This window comes from Schistosoma haematobium, chromosome 2, assembly GCF_000699445.3.
Source record: "Schistosoma haematobium chromosome 2, whole genome shotgun sequence".
Classification (NCBI taxonomy): Eukaryota; Metazoa; Platyhelminthes; class Trematoda; order Strigeidida; family Schistosomatidae; genus Schistosoma; species Schistosoma haematobium.
The window spans coordinates 37,575,727-37,591,798 of NC_067197.1; the positions used below are offsets into that span (position 1 = coordinate 37,575,727).

The 16,072-nt window shown below is 37.1% G+C and overlaps 1 protein-coding gene across 2 annotated transcripts in view; it reads left to right on the top strand.

Annotated features, from left to right (window-relative positions):
- MS3_00010825 (uncharacterized protein) overlaps positions 1–16,072 on the top strand; it is a 44,305-nt gene that overhangs the window by 4,827 nt on the left and 23,406 nt on the right. For both annotated transcript variants that reach the window (XM_051219220.1, XM_051219221.1), the window contains 7 exons: positions 911–1,405; positions 2,628–2,684; positions 3,731–3,880; positions 5,284–5,406; positions 6,709–6,828; positions 12,725–12,761; positions 14,237–14,549. In XM_051219220.1, coding sequence (XP_051068307.1) covers positions 911–1,405; positions 2,628–2,684; positions 3,731–3,880; positions 5,284–5,406; positions 6,709–6,828; positions 12,725–12,761; positions 14,237–14,549 — 1,295 coding nt within the window. The remainder of the gene's footprint in view (positions 1–910; positions 1,406–2,627; positions 2,685–3,730; positions 3,881–5,283; positions 5,407–6,708; positions 6,829–12,724; positions 12,762–14,236; positions 14,550–16,072) is intronic.

Sequence of the window (16,072 nt, forward strand, 5' to 3'; positions counted from 1 at the left end):
TGGAATGCCAAGCTTGTTGATGAGTTAGTGAGTCCTCATTGACTATGGTGGATTGTACTTGTGTTACATAAATGGGACCGATGCCTAGGTCGATGTACAATGCTATCCTACACAAGATTAGCTTAAGGAAGAGCTAGGAGCGGCTAAGTTAAAGCCTGACTGTTGGTCTAAACTCACTCGATAAGTGTACACTGCCTGGTTAGGATCCGCGTGATAACTGTGTCCATTGTTAGAAAACCCTGTGTAAAGTAGCATTGACACAGATGCATCTATACTTTATCTTCCGTTAGGTTTTGAGTTATTTCACTCCAGAAACTCATACCTTTTGAACCATACTCCATATATTTAGTCTTAATACCATTGGTAATCTTAAGCATAAGTGGATGGTGGTCAGCAGGGATGCTAGTTGTCATCCACCTCGGCTTAAAATGCTTGTGATTTAACGGCAATATTAAGGCACATATGCTTAAAGATACTGTTAAGTTGTGGTCCTAAACGTCAATCATAAGATCTAAACAACCAATATATATATAAACTATTATTTATATTATTTTGATTCCCCCTCGTTCCAGTTTGTTAAGTTCATTTCGTCATCCTGACGTGTTGTGGCAACCTGGGCTGATTCACTGTTGTGTCACTTTAAATTAGTTGTAAATGGCTAGTTGACAACAACTTTGCCCATCGATTGGTCCTATCGTAGTATAGCTTTCAACACAGTCAGATATCTCAGAGTTTGAAGAACACTTAATCTTGTACTTTAGTTTTATCATTAAACTTTATAACTGTTAATAGTTGTTTTCCGATTGGTGATGAAGATATGGTTTGATTATGAATGAGTTAATTCCTCATTCTGTTAGAGGTGTGTTTTGATTGTTCGTTATCTACAAAAGCATATTTTATTTCGTTTTAGCAAAGTCTACAAAAGAGTGCGAACGTTTTACTTCCGAGTGGTTCAAAACAACTCAATCTCACATAACGTCTTTGGTCTCAAAAACTGTTGATAGTGTAATTCACACTCAGCTGGAGCTAGATGTAGACAGAAATGTACGACTATCTGCTGCGTTTACACACTGGCTGGGTGTATTACTACTAGAATGTCATTCACTGATCAATATTGGAGAAAGTCAGCACCTTAGATACACTGTAGTTTCTGGTCTGCTTATGTTAGCTTCACAGTCATCTTTAAGAAATTCGATATCAAACCAAAGTTCTCTCAAAGAAAGTAGTCTTCTGGCCCAAAAGTTATTAAGTGATTTCACCACAATTCATGAAAAGAATGTGAACTCTCTTGTAGTTCCTAAATCACTTACCAATCTTTTCGGTCATGAATTAATAAGAAAGGCTGGTTTTGATTCTTTAACAGAACAAGTAAACTTTCTTTTGAGTCAACTATTCAGTCTCCTAGGTAAGTTTATGTATAAAAATTTGCTTTCAACGTACAATAATTTCAGACACTTGTTAGGCTCCATAATTTTCATTTTACAACCGGAATTATGTTCAAAATTACTACTTTTGGGGAACGTCATTCTTGCTCGTTAGATTACTCTGTTTTCGTCTTTTAATTGACATCTTAGGCTTCCTACATTTCATTGAATCACAATATACATGACCGATCTTGAAAATCGTTGACCACGCAAAAATGTATGTCGTAATTTTTAGTCCGCGATTGTTGGATTTGACTGAAAAACATAAACTATCTTAATACCGACGTTAAGTAGAGTTCAACCCATAACTATGTGTTTTTCTTATGAGTACCCAACCTATGTGACTGAAATGATAAAGATCGTGTGGCAGTAATGGAGGTTTACTACATGTGGTTTTATACTTCATCAGTGGACGCTCAAAACCCATTTTAAAATCAGCTTGAGGTTCTCAGTTGCCGTAGTTATTAAATTGTAATTTAAACTAATGAATTAATTAGTTATAAAATAATTTTTTTCTCCCGAGTTGTGCTAATATGGTGTCACTTAGGTCGAAAGATGCTATCAAATTCCTACTTGATTTCTTGTATTTTTTTACATGATTCTTATATTCTCAACTATTGGATTATATATTCTGCCCACTGATTGTCAATCTAAGAATGTGCAAGTTTTCTAGTTAGAGTAACCAAAATAACTGTTCATTGTTTTTACTGATGCACACTTGTGCTAGGCTTCCTGTTGTTTACCCCATTATCTGTTTACTGATTATCACCGAAAATAATCTGAAATCCATAAATTCATTGATAATTAACACAGTGGTCCTTAGTTAATGTTCTCGAGTCTATCTAGTAGATTTCAACATCTCTTTTGTGACCCAGATGAGATTCTTACTGAGGAATCAACAGTTAAAACCAATGCCGAATTTTATTGGGATTTTTCAAGAGATATTATCGGATAGTTATAATTTCATGATTATTAACAATACTCCACCTCAATCATTTCAGTACATTTCAGTCCATTTCAATCTACTTCGGCTTGTCAGACAGGTAATGCAGTAAATCATGGCACAGTATACGTAACCTGCAAATTAATGCATAAGCTTTTACAATATTACGTTATCTAACTAATTTTATTGATTTCTGATTGCTGATTACATCTGTAATATAAATGTCAGTTAATATTGCCTTCTAATTGACTAATTTTCAGATGAATCACAACTACAGAAGCGATTAAGAACAATCCTTGGTCACTTAAATGTTTTAGGTAATTCAAAATTGTCCATGTTTTATATTTAACTTAATACAGTTGATAGATAAGGTCCCCTAACTACAGTATTTTCATTTCATTTATCCTATTTGTTCCTTAAATACCCATGTCGACACTTTAGAATTCCTTATCACATCATTGTATTTATGAGAAAGTGTGAGTGTAACAATTTCATGACAATTAATTGCTAGTTTTAAAATTGACGCCCTGTTTTCTCGTTTTTAATGAATTAAACGCCTAGAAAATTACTTGAAATACAACAGTATCACATGTTTTATTTGGAGAATGGCCGTGAACAGATGACCATACCATCCAGACTTATGTAATCTGTCTCTACATTAAATTATTTTCAATGATGCACAACAAATGGTCCCCTAAAGGAATTCCAAAAACTAACTCATTGTTACTGTTTACATGCTATTCATCATAACTGTAAGGATTCTAATCAGTTGTATCCAGTAAATTGTCTCACAATAATTATCAAGAAACCCATTAATAATGCATGTTTACTCCCATGCAAATACAATTTTTATGAATAAATTAATATACTTGTAATATCCCAATGAGATATTACAAATATATTAATTTATTTATAACAATCTACCCAATGCTCAATTTATCCGAAATTATCAAGTCAAACCTTGATAATGATACCTAAAAATTTTATAGTTAACATCATAAACTGATCTTAGTTAAAAAAAACCTCGGAAAAACAAGAAGCACTGGACAAGTGTTTCGTTTTAGTACGGGACTCCTCTGCAATAAGCATTCACAACCCTGCTACCTGTGAAATTTTGAAAATCTTTATAAACCCACCATTTTTAGTTAGTTTTCTTATGTCTGCCCGATACTCTGAAATGTCTTCAATATTTCAAACAGTGATTGACTTATTATCATTTTAATGCTAGGGTAACAAGATCGTCTATTTCACTGTAAATGAACGATTAATCTGTCAAAAAGTTTTTGTATTTTACAGTTTTTTCGTGTCTAACGATTAGAAACCTCAGTGTTTTGTTTTTGATTTTTATCTGTACTTGATTCAGATCCTGAGGATATTTGTACTTTTGTTCATTCATCTGAAAATTTTCATCGCTTTTGTTCTGCTTTGGCCAAATTTTTGAACTTTAATTTTAGTTCTGTTGAGTTGCAAGAATTAATCTATTTGTTGCCACTCAATTACGATCATAGTTCTGGTAAGTAAATAGAATAACTGAAGCTTCATATCCAATATCTACTATACGTTCCATATGTTTTGCTTTTTGTTTGAGGTATCCAAATGGTTGAAATGAAAACAAGCAGTTTTCATTGTTTGTATATGCAATATACATTTTTGTTTTGTGGTTTACATCACAGACTGTGTGGCGATTACGCACCATTGACATTGAAAGTTGGTCGCGTAATATCTCATATCGATTGAAGTTAAATATGTACACTGTTGGATGCCGATTCGTCACTTTAAGGTTTTAGATCTCGTCACGAGACCTCAATATTCTGAGTTCAATCCTAATAATTCCCACAAATCCTTCATACATATTTCAATATGTATTGCTCCAAAACCAGCTTTTAACAACTGTTTACCACTGTTTGCAGTATATGCCAAATGTTGGAAATTTTTGCTTGATAACCTTATAACCAAGGGGGCAGACGCTTTTATTGCTGAGATGTTCAACAAGTTAATTGTATCCGTATCAGAAGTACTTTTTAATGCTCTAAAGGAAGTGCTCCCAATTTCTTGATGAATAATGACTGTTCTAAAATCATTAGTATGAAGAATAGTATGTTAATCAATGATGATACAATATACCCGAGTGACAACTCTCCACGAGACTGAATTATCAATGTAAGCACCTAAATGAAGTGTTACTTAATAATAAGATATTTAACTGGTAGTATAAGTTGTTTTGTAGTAAGATTAGGTGCTTAAATACAAAATACTTGACACAAAAATGAACATCGACAGATCTTATAAGCTATTGTGGGATGTACATTGTTTTGATCACTCACATGTGAGTAAGTTAAAGAATGACTTTTGGACATTATTTCTGACTGTCATCTCTATTAGTGGCACTTTAGAGTACGTCACTATGTATTTAGTGTCCACATTTTGGTTTATTATGGCAATAATAATGTTAAGTTGACTGTCCATTACGCGAACAGTTAGAAGTTAGAAGAAGCCCTTACAAATTTTGTGGGATTGATGGTTCACTTACATGGCGGTGTTTATTCACTGATTACTACATGTGTATGCAGGTCCATTTCTGGCAGATAATGGTGGTCGATATGCCTCGTTCACAATCTATTTGTCTAGCTATCAAATGATGAACCGGTTTGATTACAATATATCGTAATTTATTCCGCTGATTAATGTGACTATCGGACTCATTAACAGTATTCCGACTTACTACTGATAATTACGCAATGGAATTGAAATTCTGTTGATTTTATCCTGCTGATTGTATGTAGTCTAACACTTTTTAATATCTTATTGGATTGCTTCTTAACGTAGCTTTGTCATTATACTTTGGAGTTATACACTCATAATAGAACAACTAAATTCAATCTCGTTTATTTTTTGCTTCATTATATTTTTTACTAGTTCATTGTATTCCCGCAAAATCTATACTACCGTGTAATTTATTCCGAAAGTCATTTCAATATTTTCGTGATCATTCAACATTGATGCTAATTCAGGCTATTACTGGAAAAATAGCATCTCAAAGTAAGTTTGTTATATATTTGTGAGATTTTGACTGATTTTTCTTTTTGTGTGTATGTTTAACTCTTCAATAATTGACACAGTGATTGTATCATCTCATTTTTCATGAATTAGCAATCAGGGTTCCTTCCCGATATTAATATAAGTAACTGGATTCAGTCGCATAAACGAATTGCCTGACATTAAAAAACCTAGATTTCATTCTTTTAGTAAAGTAGTAATATATGCCTACATATATGAGTTCTATCTTACGCTCGCATGCCTCGCAGTATGTACAACTATGTATAACGGAGTATTTGCGTAGTGCTTGTTACTTTTGAAATAGTAACTCGTGAAGTCAATCCCAGGTGTTATAAGACCCTGATTCAAACTACTATCTCTTTATACTAACCTCTTAAAAGTGGTGGATTATTTGAGTACTCCAAATCAATAGTTTGTTCATTAAAAGGGACCAGTGTCGATGTTACTAGTGGATGAGTAAGTCTAACGAAAACTAATGGGTGTAAATATTTCGTTAAATAGGGATGTAAATATACAGTTAAGTTCAGATGGGATGCTATTAAGTGGCTGAACCTACTAGTAATTCGTTTACTAGGTAGTGTTATTGTTATATCTTGTGACCGCCGATTAGGGGGCAGCGAATTATCGATCAGACCAAGGACGCTTAAAACACGTGCGAGCCGCCTAGAGTCCTAATTTGCCCTGCTTCCTGCCTAGCCCATCCAGTTAAGTCCAGAACACAAGTCTCAGCCTCTCCAATATGAATCCTTATATTTCAAACATACTGAGTTTATATATCAATCAAACAGACCACAACGTACCAATAAAATATGAAACAACATTTGTACAAGAATTAGCTAGATGTGGCTGTGAAGGAGGGAGGTAGTAATTAATATACTAGGTATAACTCAAGAATGGTAAAACGTATAATAATAGTTTGTGGATCAAAATAAAGCTTATAATAAGAGGAATATGAATATGCATAGTTTAGTTACTTAATAATTATACAATAGAAATATACGTTTAGTATTGGTTCATCAATATATCCCAAAAGTTACCATTCGTTATTCTTGTCGGAACATAACAGTTATTCACTGTCAGTTTTAGATAAAAACTGAACTTTTTGTTGAGTAAAAGGTATTTGTTCTGAAGGCTTTTGCATGTCAGTCAGTTATTTATGTATTCTACACTGAAAATACTGTTAATTCTCTGTATCACGAACTTTTTTCTCAAGTTTTTGTCATACTACATTGCTTTATATTTTGAAGGATATCACGGTAAATATGTTTCGTTCAATTTTTACAGGAGAAACAGTTGACTTATTTTTGGAGACATGTCGAGATATTATGGTTGAAAGTGATAATTGTCTACGTAATTCATGTCTTCTACTTATCATAGGCGCGATTGCTGGTTATATCTCTCGCGGTAAGCTATTCAATGGTGATAGTAGTCGATTTAATCTTATGTTCTCTCGTAGTTGAGATTTATTTCATTTACATATTAAAATGTTATTCGGTTACTTCTGTCTGTATTGTCTTATCGAAAAACGTTCTTCTCTTTTATTCGAAATAGATATCAAGTCCAACTATAACTAGATTCGTAAATGGGAGCGGTTACTCATTGTAAAAATCTTTGAATAAAATTAACCCTTAGGTCTGAACCCTAGCCTACTTATTTTGATTTGGTCATCTAGTTAGCATCGTTAACTTCCACATAAACAATTCAATTCAAAGATGAATGCCTAAGATTTGACTTGAAAAATGAGTAATACATATCCATGCTGTTCTGTCAAGTGATTTTCTTACTGGTCTTGTGGCGTTGTGATTTCGCTTCGGAAGTTAGTATTTAAAAACTTTCCCTATGACTTAAAAGTCTTTATTTTTTTAGTAAAGGGAAATTTACTAGCGTGTGCACATGTATAGTATTCATTACATTAGTAAAATCCCAGCAACTTGCATTTACCTTCATGTAAATCTTGAGTTTCGCAAGTCATTTTTTGCCTTCTTATATATTTCCCTTCGTGGTTTTCAACAATTTTCTAGTCCAAATCAGGCTAATCATCTGAGTGGAAACAGTCCTTCCTCTTGAGCGACTTTTCATTACACTGCCTAACTGAAAAGAAAACATAAAACTTGGCACAAATATATCCTACTCATTGCCTTCTCGTGGCGGGGGTGTTGTCTACGAAAATGAGAGGACGAAAAGCGAATGTCCGGCGCTTTAACCGGATTCCAAATCAATGGTGCACATGGGCTCCAGTATCCTGCGGGAACGAATGGCGTATGAACCAATCGTTGGTCACCGGCTACCATGGGACTGCATCTCCTTACGATGCTCCACTGCCTTGTGGGTTAGACCTTTAGGTCAAAGGCTCGGGGAGTGGCCCCTAAGATAACCACCTGCTTCGGTTTGGGCACCCGGGCAGTATCACAGCCCACACACAAATTGATGAACTCTTTATGCCTACGGAAATTACCTTTCTTGCTTTGAAAAACAAACAATTGATTCAGATTATTATCATTACATTTATTGTCATTATTAATACTGTTATTATTATTACTAGTATTATTGTCATTATTGTTATTATTATCATTATTATTATTATTTTCCACATTACTCACCCTCTTTTATACTTATACAGCGGCTCGTCTTTGGCGGAAATCCGACTGTATCTATACGTTCTCGAGTCACTGTCCGGTTTGAAAATTGTATGTTACCACCGAATACGAGGACTGAAGCAGATTTTCTGAAACCACGTGCACCATTCAAACTGGCTGCCTTCAACGTTCGCACATTTATGCAGGTCGGACAACAGATAGGGCTGGCTATGTCTTTGGAAAGTCTTAATATCGACGTGTGTTGTCTATCCGAGACCCGTATTCAAGACTCTGGCGAAGTACTACAAATTCGATCTCCATCTGTCGCTTCGAAAAGCTTGTTTTACGTGCGCTTATCCGGGGACCCTGTGGCATCTTCGTCTGGTCTTGCTGGCGTTGGTGTCGCACTAAGCGCTAGAGCTGAGGCAGCACTAGTCGATTGGATCCCCATTAACAGTCGGTTATGTGCTGTTAGATTAGAAAGTTCCATCAAAGTGAGAAGAAATCGGCGTGAGAAACGATGTCTTTTCGTCATCTCCGCCTATGCCCCGACAGATTGCAGCCCGGATGCAATCAAGGATGAGTTTTACCACCAGTTATCAGTTCTTCTCCAGAAAGTGCGTTCGACAGATATTGTAGTACTAGCCGGAGACTTGAATGCTCAGGTCGGGCGTCTAGGCACAGAAGAGAGTCGTTTAGGTGGCCGATGGGGACTCGTTGGTCGCAGGTCAGATAACGGGGACCGTCTACTGCAACTTTGCACAGACCACAACCTGTTCCTGGCTAGCACTAACTTTCGGCACAGTCATCGCCGATGTGCCACCTGGCGTCCTCCCTCTGCATCTCAAGCCTGGACTCAGATTGATCACATCGCGATCAGCTACCGCTGGCGTGGTTGTGTAAAAGACTGCCGCTCCTTTTGGAGTACCTATCTGGACTCTGACCATGCCTTGGTCTGCGCCAATCTTACCTTACTTTTCAGTGGACAACGAAGTGAACGCCATCAACGGATTGATGTTAGCAAGCTGGTTGCAACTTCTGTTGCAAGTAAGTATCGAACCGAGCTAGCCTCTAGGCTAGCTACCACTCCACCGAAAAGTATAGATGAGCATTGGTTGCAATTGCATGACGCCATGAAAATGGCGGGAACAGTCAGTTGTGGGTTTGCGAAACGTCCCGCCTTTAAGCACTGGGTTTCTTCTGGTTCCTTACAACTCATTGAAGCCCGTCGGTCTACTCCGGGTGACCGTGAGTTTGACCATAAACGATGGATGTTACGTAAGGAGATTGGGCAAAGCTTGCGTAAGGACCGAGAAGCCTGGTGGTCGATGCGTGCTAATGAGCTGGAAGCAGCAGCTGCATCTGGTAACTACCGGAAGCTCTTCCAGCTCATCCGAGCCACTGGCAGCAAGAAGTCTGGTGTGAGTGAAACAATCTGCGAGGATGATGGGATGCCAATCACTAACATCCATCGACGTCTTGGACGATGGGCAGAATTTTTCGAAGGGCAGTTCAACTGGCCTGCTGCTCCGGCAACATCGGTCAGACTGTCCTGCCCTACATGGCCGGTGACGACTGATCCACCTAATGAGGAGGAAGTCCGCAAGGAACTCCAACTCTTAAAGCGTTACAAATCACCTGGCCCAGATGACTTACCTCCGGCTCTTTTTATAGATGGTGGTGACTTTTTGACTAAGGAATTGACGACGTTGTTTACAAAGGTTTGGGAACTAGAGTGTGTACCAACGTCATGGAATGAGTCGATAGTTGTCCCTATCTTTAAAAAGGGTTCACGTCGTTCTTGTAACAACTATCGGGGATAAGTCTACTTCCGATTGCGTCTAAGCTATTGGCTTCCATCATTCTTCGTAGGTTGTTCAAAACCCGAGAAAGATTGACTCGCGAGGAGCAGGCTGGGTTTCGTTCTGGTCGAGGATGTATCGATCATATCTTCACCCTCCGCCAAATGTTAGAACACCGCCATACTTTTCAAAGGCCAACAATCGTAGTGTTTCTTGACATCAGGGCTGCCTTCGATTCGTTGGATAGGACTGTTCTCTGGGATTGTCTATTGAAGAAGGGTGTGCCTGAGAAGTTTATTAACATCCTGAAAGCCCTATATAAAAACACCTCAGGCAGAGTGAGGGCATACAACCACCTCTCTCCATTGTTCCATTCGAGCAGTGGGGTTAGGCAGGGTTGCCCAATCTCACCATTCCTCTTCAACTTTGCCATCGATGACATTCTGGAAACAGCTCTGATGAATGTAAGTAATGGTGGTGTGGATCTGTTGCCTGGAGAAAGACTTCTCGACCTTGAGTATGCGGACGATATTGTCTTACTGTGCGATAATGCCCAAGGCATGCAATCCGCACTTAATCAGTTGGCAATCAGTGTCCGTAGGTATGGTATGTGCTTTGCACCTTCGAAGTGCAAAGTACTTCTACAAGACTGGCAGGATTCTAATCCTGTACTCACCCTGGACGGTGAGCAGATAGACGTAGTTGAGAAGTTCGTGTATCTGGGTAGCTGCATAAGTGCTGGTGGGGGTGTGAGTGATGAGATCAATGCACGAATAGTGAAAGCCAGAGCGGCTTATGCCAATCTGGGCCACCTTTGGCGCCTTCGTGATGTTAGTCTGGCTGTAAAAGGTCGGATCTACAACGCGTCGGTGAGAGCAGTTTTGCTCTATGCTTGTGAAACCTGGCCTCTCCGAGTTGAGGACGTTAGACGACTCTCTGTGTTCGATCATCGCTGTCTCCGAAGGATTGCTGACATTCAGTGGCAACACCATGTCAGTAATGCAGAGGTTCGGCATCGTGTGTTCGGGCACAGAGATGATAACTCAATTGGTGTCACCATCTTGAAACACCGACTTCGGTGGCTTGGACATGTTCTCCGAATGTCGTCCCAGAGAATTCCACGTCGTGCATTATTTGCCGACTCTGGGACTGGTTGGAAGAGGCGGAGAGGTGGTCAGTGCATGACATGGTGTCGTGGTATGAAAGAAAGCTGCAAAGGACTGGCTTGTGTTGGTCCTTCACGACTCCCTGGTTGGGGTCCGAGAGATGGTGCTACACAGTGGCTAGAGACGTTATCAGATATGGCTCAGAATAGAAGCCAGTGGCGATCCTGCTGTAACCTTCTTTTACTTTCTTTCTAAAAAGTGGTTGTGTCTCCTTTACCTGAAAGATTTCTTCTGATTGTACCTTTTCGTTCCGTCGTTACTACCACACTACCTTACTCCAATCTCTTCGTCATTGTTCTCCTTTTCTTTTGCGTTCCTTAGTTTTTTTTTTCTTTCTATTTCTCTTCGAATTTTCATTGTTTTGTGTGGCGCATATATATTGGCGCTCTCTTGTACCAATATTTATGTGTTCAAATAAATAAATAAATAAATACTACTTTCAGGTTGCTACATTTCAAACTACAACAATAACAGATTCATAATTTAATGAATGCTAATTATGTGCATAGGTCTTCGTACTACTAAATGCAGACTTCAATTTTTCCGTTATAAATTCTACTCCCCTATCCGTTCCTACACTATCCAACATACAATGGTGTAAGTGGTTGCGTGGTATTTGTCAAATTGTGGTCAATGTCTATAAGATTGTCGGTAGATTAATTCTCGTTCACGTTCCCTCTGGAATTATTTAAAATATAATGTGTCGCTAATCTGTTCATTTTATTCTAAGGATTTTATTTTCTGTAGTATCTTATTACTTAGTAATGAAAAAAATTGAATTTGTTGAATATGTTTTTCTATATACAACTCTTAGATAATCATTGGGTGAGTGTACAAAGTGAGTGTTTGGGGTTCTGTATGGATCTACAATACTTGCGGCATTAGTAACGACTGAGTTACTCTGATACAACCGGTTCTGTCGCGTAAATCGATGACGATAACTAGCGCACTACACTCCAAAAATTGGCCACTTACAGGCCTCCGAATGCCATGGTACGGCCGAGGGTGGGGAGAGTCCGCTCTCCCTCTTGAAACGCTTTCACATGGCCACGCGTACATAGTCACGTCCAGGAAAATCCTACTCACTACCTTCTCGCGGCGGGGGTGCTTTTTACAAAATTAAGAGGATGGCGGTTGTTTGAGGCAAACATTTTACTACCATCGCACCCCAGTACAATCGACAGAACACCACCCTCTAACTGCAAGTTTTGTGGTTTTAGCCCTGCCGTTCTCCGACCAACCTCCCTGACACAGTTGAACATAGATGAATAAGTGTTCTAATCTCATCATAATAGGCAACACTGACTACCACACCAAGGTAGCAGCTATGGTCAACTGAGAACTCATTGTAAAGCTGAAGTTCTTTTCCGTTCCAATCGTAGAATAATTACCCATAACTCGCTGTAGAACTGTAAATGTACTTACTTATAACTGATTTCCATTTTTAATGCTTAGATTTCTGACTGACTATGGATCTTAAAAAGGATGTATAGAATTACTTGGTTATTGAAGTTTTACTATTTGTATATGGTGTGACTCTCACCTTCTTTATAATCAAGAATATTATGCGTTAATCAACTGTGAATACAAAATATTAACTTCATGCCATCTATGTGGAAATTATTACTCTGAGTAACCATTCTTTTATTAATTACAATATACATCTCTCTAAGCTTTTATTTTCAAATTTATTTTGTTTATTTTTTAAGAAGAATCTCATTTGATTTGTTTGTCTTTTTCGTGTCCTTCATATTAGATAAAATACCATGGAGTGAACGTGAAAACCTTTGTTTGTAAGCTTATTTTCATTATATTATATAGATTGAATGTTTGATATGTATGTGTAAAGTAAAATAAAGACTTGATGAAACTTTAGCTACACTTGATTTGTTTGTCTAATACCTGTATCCATCACATTGAATTAGAAAATAGAAAGTTGATTTAATCAACCTGAGATACAGTTAAAAACCATTTGCATATTGTTCACTTGAAAAACTAACTCCCTGTGAACCTAAAAAGCTACATAACTTATTATATGTTTGTAGTCTACCAAAAATGGTCACCCAGTTCTGAACAATAGATTTAGACATTATTTCGGCTGTGAATTCGGTTATCGATTTGGCTGTGGGAAACGTTGTGAATCTATCTATGCATGTCAGTAGATAATACAAGCCATTAGAACGTAGTAAAGAACCTACCAATTCTGTATTAACGCAGGCAAACTGTGCATCTGATTTTCAGAAAACTCCGATAGAAAAATTTGTGTGACGGTTAACCTTTGATTTCGGGCATACCAAACACTCTTTAACCGAATTGTGTACACTATTTTGTAAATTTGGCTATACGAATCTGGCATTGATTAGTTTGGTAGTAGCCTTTGTGCATAGTTTTCAGGGTCAAGGCATTGCCTTCGTTGCGTCCCAGTACATGAAACTGCCTTCAGTAGGTGATGGTTCTTCGCTGCAAATGGTTTTTGCAATTCTTGATACCGTTTATAATCGTCTCGAAACTTACTGTAGATTGTTGTATTATTTTCATTTCCATCCGAAATAGTGCGTCTGTCGCCCGATTGTCCTGACTTTTGACATGTCGGACATTACTGATGAACTGTGATGTGTAGTCAAGGTGTCGGACCTATGGAGGAGAACATTTATCATCTCCAACTTTTAAAGTATTGGCTAGTGGTTTATAACGTGTATAAACTATGAACTCCCCATCTTACAACATGTGTCGGAAGTGCTTAATGGATAGTTAGACTGCAAGACGTTCCCGTCCGAAGGTCTAATATCTAGTGTCTGCTGAAACGAATCATTTTGAGGAGATCGCAATCGTTTTTCAGGCGTTTCCAGTCAGTTTGTTAAGGACATCGCCTACTGCTCTGACTGAAGCGTCCATCATCGAGGAGAGTTGGGAGATAGAATTTGAATACGTTAACGTAGATGCTTGGGATAGTTTATCCTTTAGCTGTTCAACAGTCTTGATAGCCTCAGAATTCAGCCCAATTCGTTTTGGTTTCGCCTCAAGAGAATCTGTCAAATGTTGCATTGACCTTGCACGATCAGGTATGAATCTACGATAAAAGTTGACTAAACCAGGAAATCTTCTTAGTTGTGTTGAAGAACTTGGTTAAGCGGTTAAACCTCTGATACATAATTATCATAACTGAAGACTTCATTCACAAACCTTATTTTTAGTCTACATATGATATTTCTGACTATCACTGAAATTTATTTAGATTTCGTGTTTACATATTTTTGTATCTTTTCAGAAGCCTTATGAGTTTATACTTTGATCGAGACATATTAACATTACCTACGCGTCAATCTAAGTGTGTGAACACCACTAGTGACATTATTATCACCAACGGTAATAATGATATGGATTATTCGACATCGCTAGTTCATTTATCAAATGATAGAATACCTACCAATCATCTGTCTAATGTAAGCACATATAAATCATGGCCACCTGTAAATTCTAATGAGAATCCTGCAAAATCTGAAATAAATCAACTTGGAGATGTGAAAATGAATTCAATTACAATCTGTTTATTACTAGAAATGTTTTGTACTGTTTCACAGGTTAGCTTCGCTTGCTCTTTTATTCGTTAACATTAAATAGATGGAAACCTGTGTAGTTAAACAATTTCATTCTAATTTAAGTTTATTGCTTTTTTAGTGAGTGTTACTACTACTTATCATCAATGTCAATCTGTTAGGTTATTGGGAAAAACAGTCAACAAGCTTCAGCTAGCGACTACTGATAATCCCTAGGTCATTCAAAGTCTCATAATCTAGAGTTTCAGTAGCATAGCAGTTGAACGAATGACTTTTAGGACTGAAATATTTGAACTTATTAATTCGCCTTAGCATAAATCGACGTCATGTCACATCTAAGCTTAGTCGATTGAACCTGATCAACCTAAATTGGAAAACATGAAATTAACTGTTTATTATTAATCAGTTACTCTAAATAACTCAACCATGAATAGCTCGGTGGTGAAATCTTCGTCTCTGGGTGATACCGGTACGAATCCCATAGAGGATGTCGAATTGGAGATACCCTTTTTCAACCAGTACAAGACTCCTACCATTTTACCTCCGACTAATTGTAATAAAGTAAAGTTCACTCCATTCTCCACATTCCACAGTCCTATTAACTCAAAGGATTAGGTAATTTGTGTTTTTGTTTACTCATTAACATATGGTCCATCAGTTTTGGTCTATTATCCAGGTTCCTGGGAGAAAAAGCTTTCTTTCTTTTCTCATCTTTGATCTAATTTCTTCATAATGAACCATAGACTAAACACAATACTAATTTTTTTTCCAAATTAATACCAAGTTACAATTATTCAGTATGATGTTTAAAGTTATGGGTTATTGTGTATACATTATGTACTATGTATGCGTGTATATCAGGACACATAAATATCTACTTTTAGATATCCTTTAAATAAACTTAACGTATTGACCAGAAACCGTCCTATGTATTCGATCTTAAGCTATATTGTTTGTGTAATGGCTAGTACTAACACATGACTGCGCAAACTGAAGTAGATGAACTAGGCTTTGCAATACGATTGATTAGTTGAAAATTGAATGCACTGTGTATTTGTATAGCTTGAGAGTCGACCGTTATGTATTAAATACGTGCTAATAAATCTGTGTTGCATGATTCACCAGTGTTATATTTACATACTATACAAAAAGCAATATCATGAAAAATTAGATAGAATATGTAATAATTAACACACCATTGTGTTTGCAGTGTTATCACCCATTTTTGTCTCAGGGAACGAAAAGATTTAAAAAAAAATGAAAAATATCGATTTCGTGGTACCTCTTAATTTGATCGAACTCTGAATGTTAATTAATTCATAAAAGTTATCAATAATAACCTAAGTTTCCCTGACATTATTTAGTAAATTTGCATCTAATCTAATGACATGGTGGTTAAAGCTACTGAAACACAGGTTTATGGACAATAAAACCGGATTAATTCAATGTAATACACAAAAAGAGTAAATCTTTATACAAACTGCCAGATTCCTTTTTTAAATGATAGTTTAACTCGGAATGTGTTGATTAGTCCATTGTTCAATCAG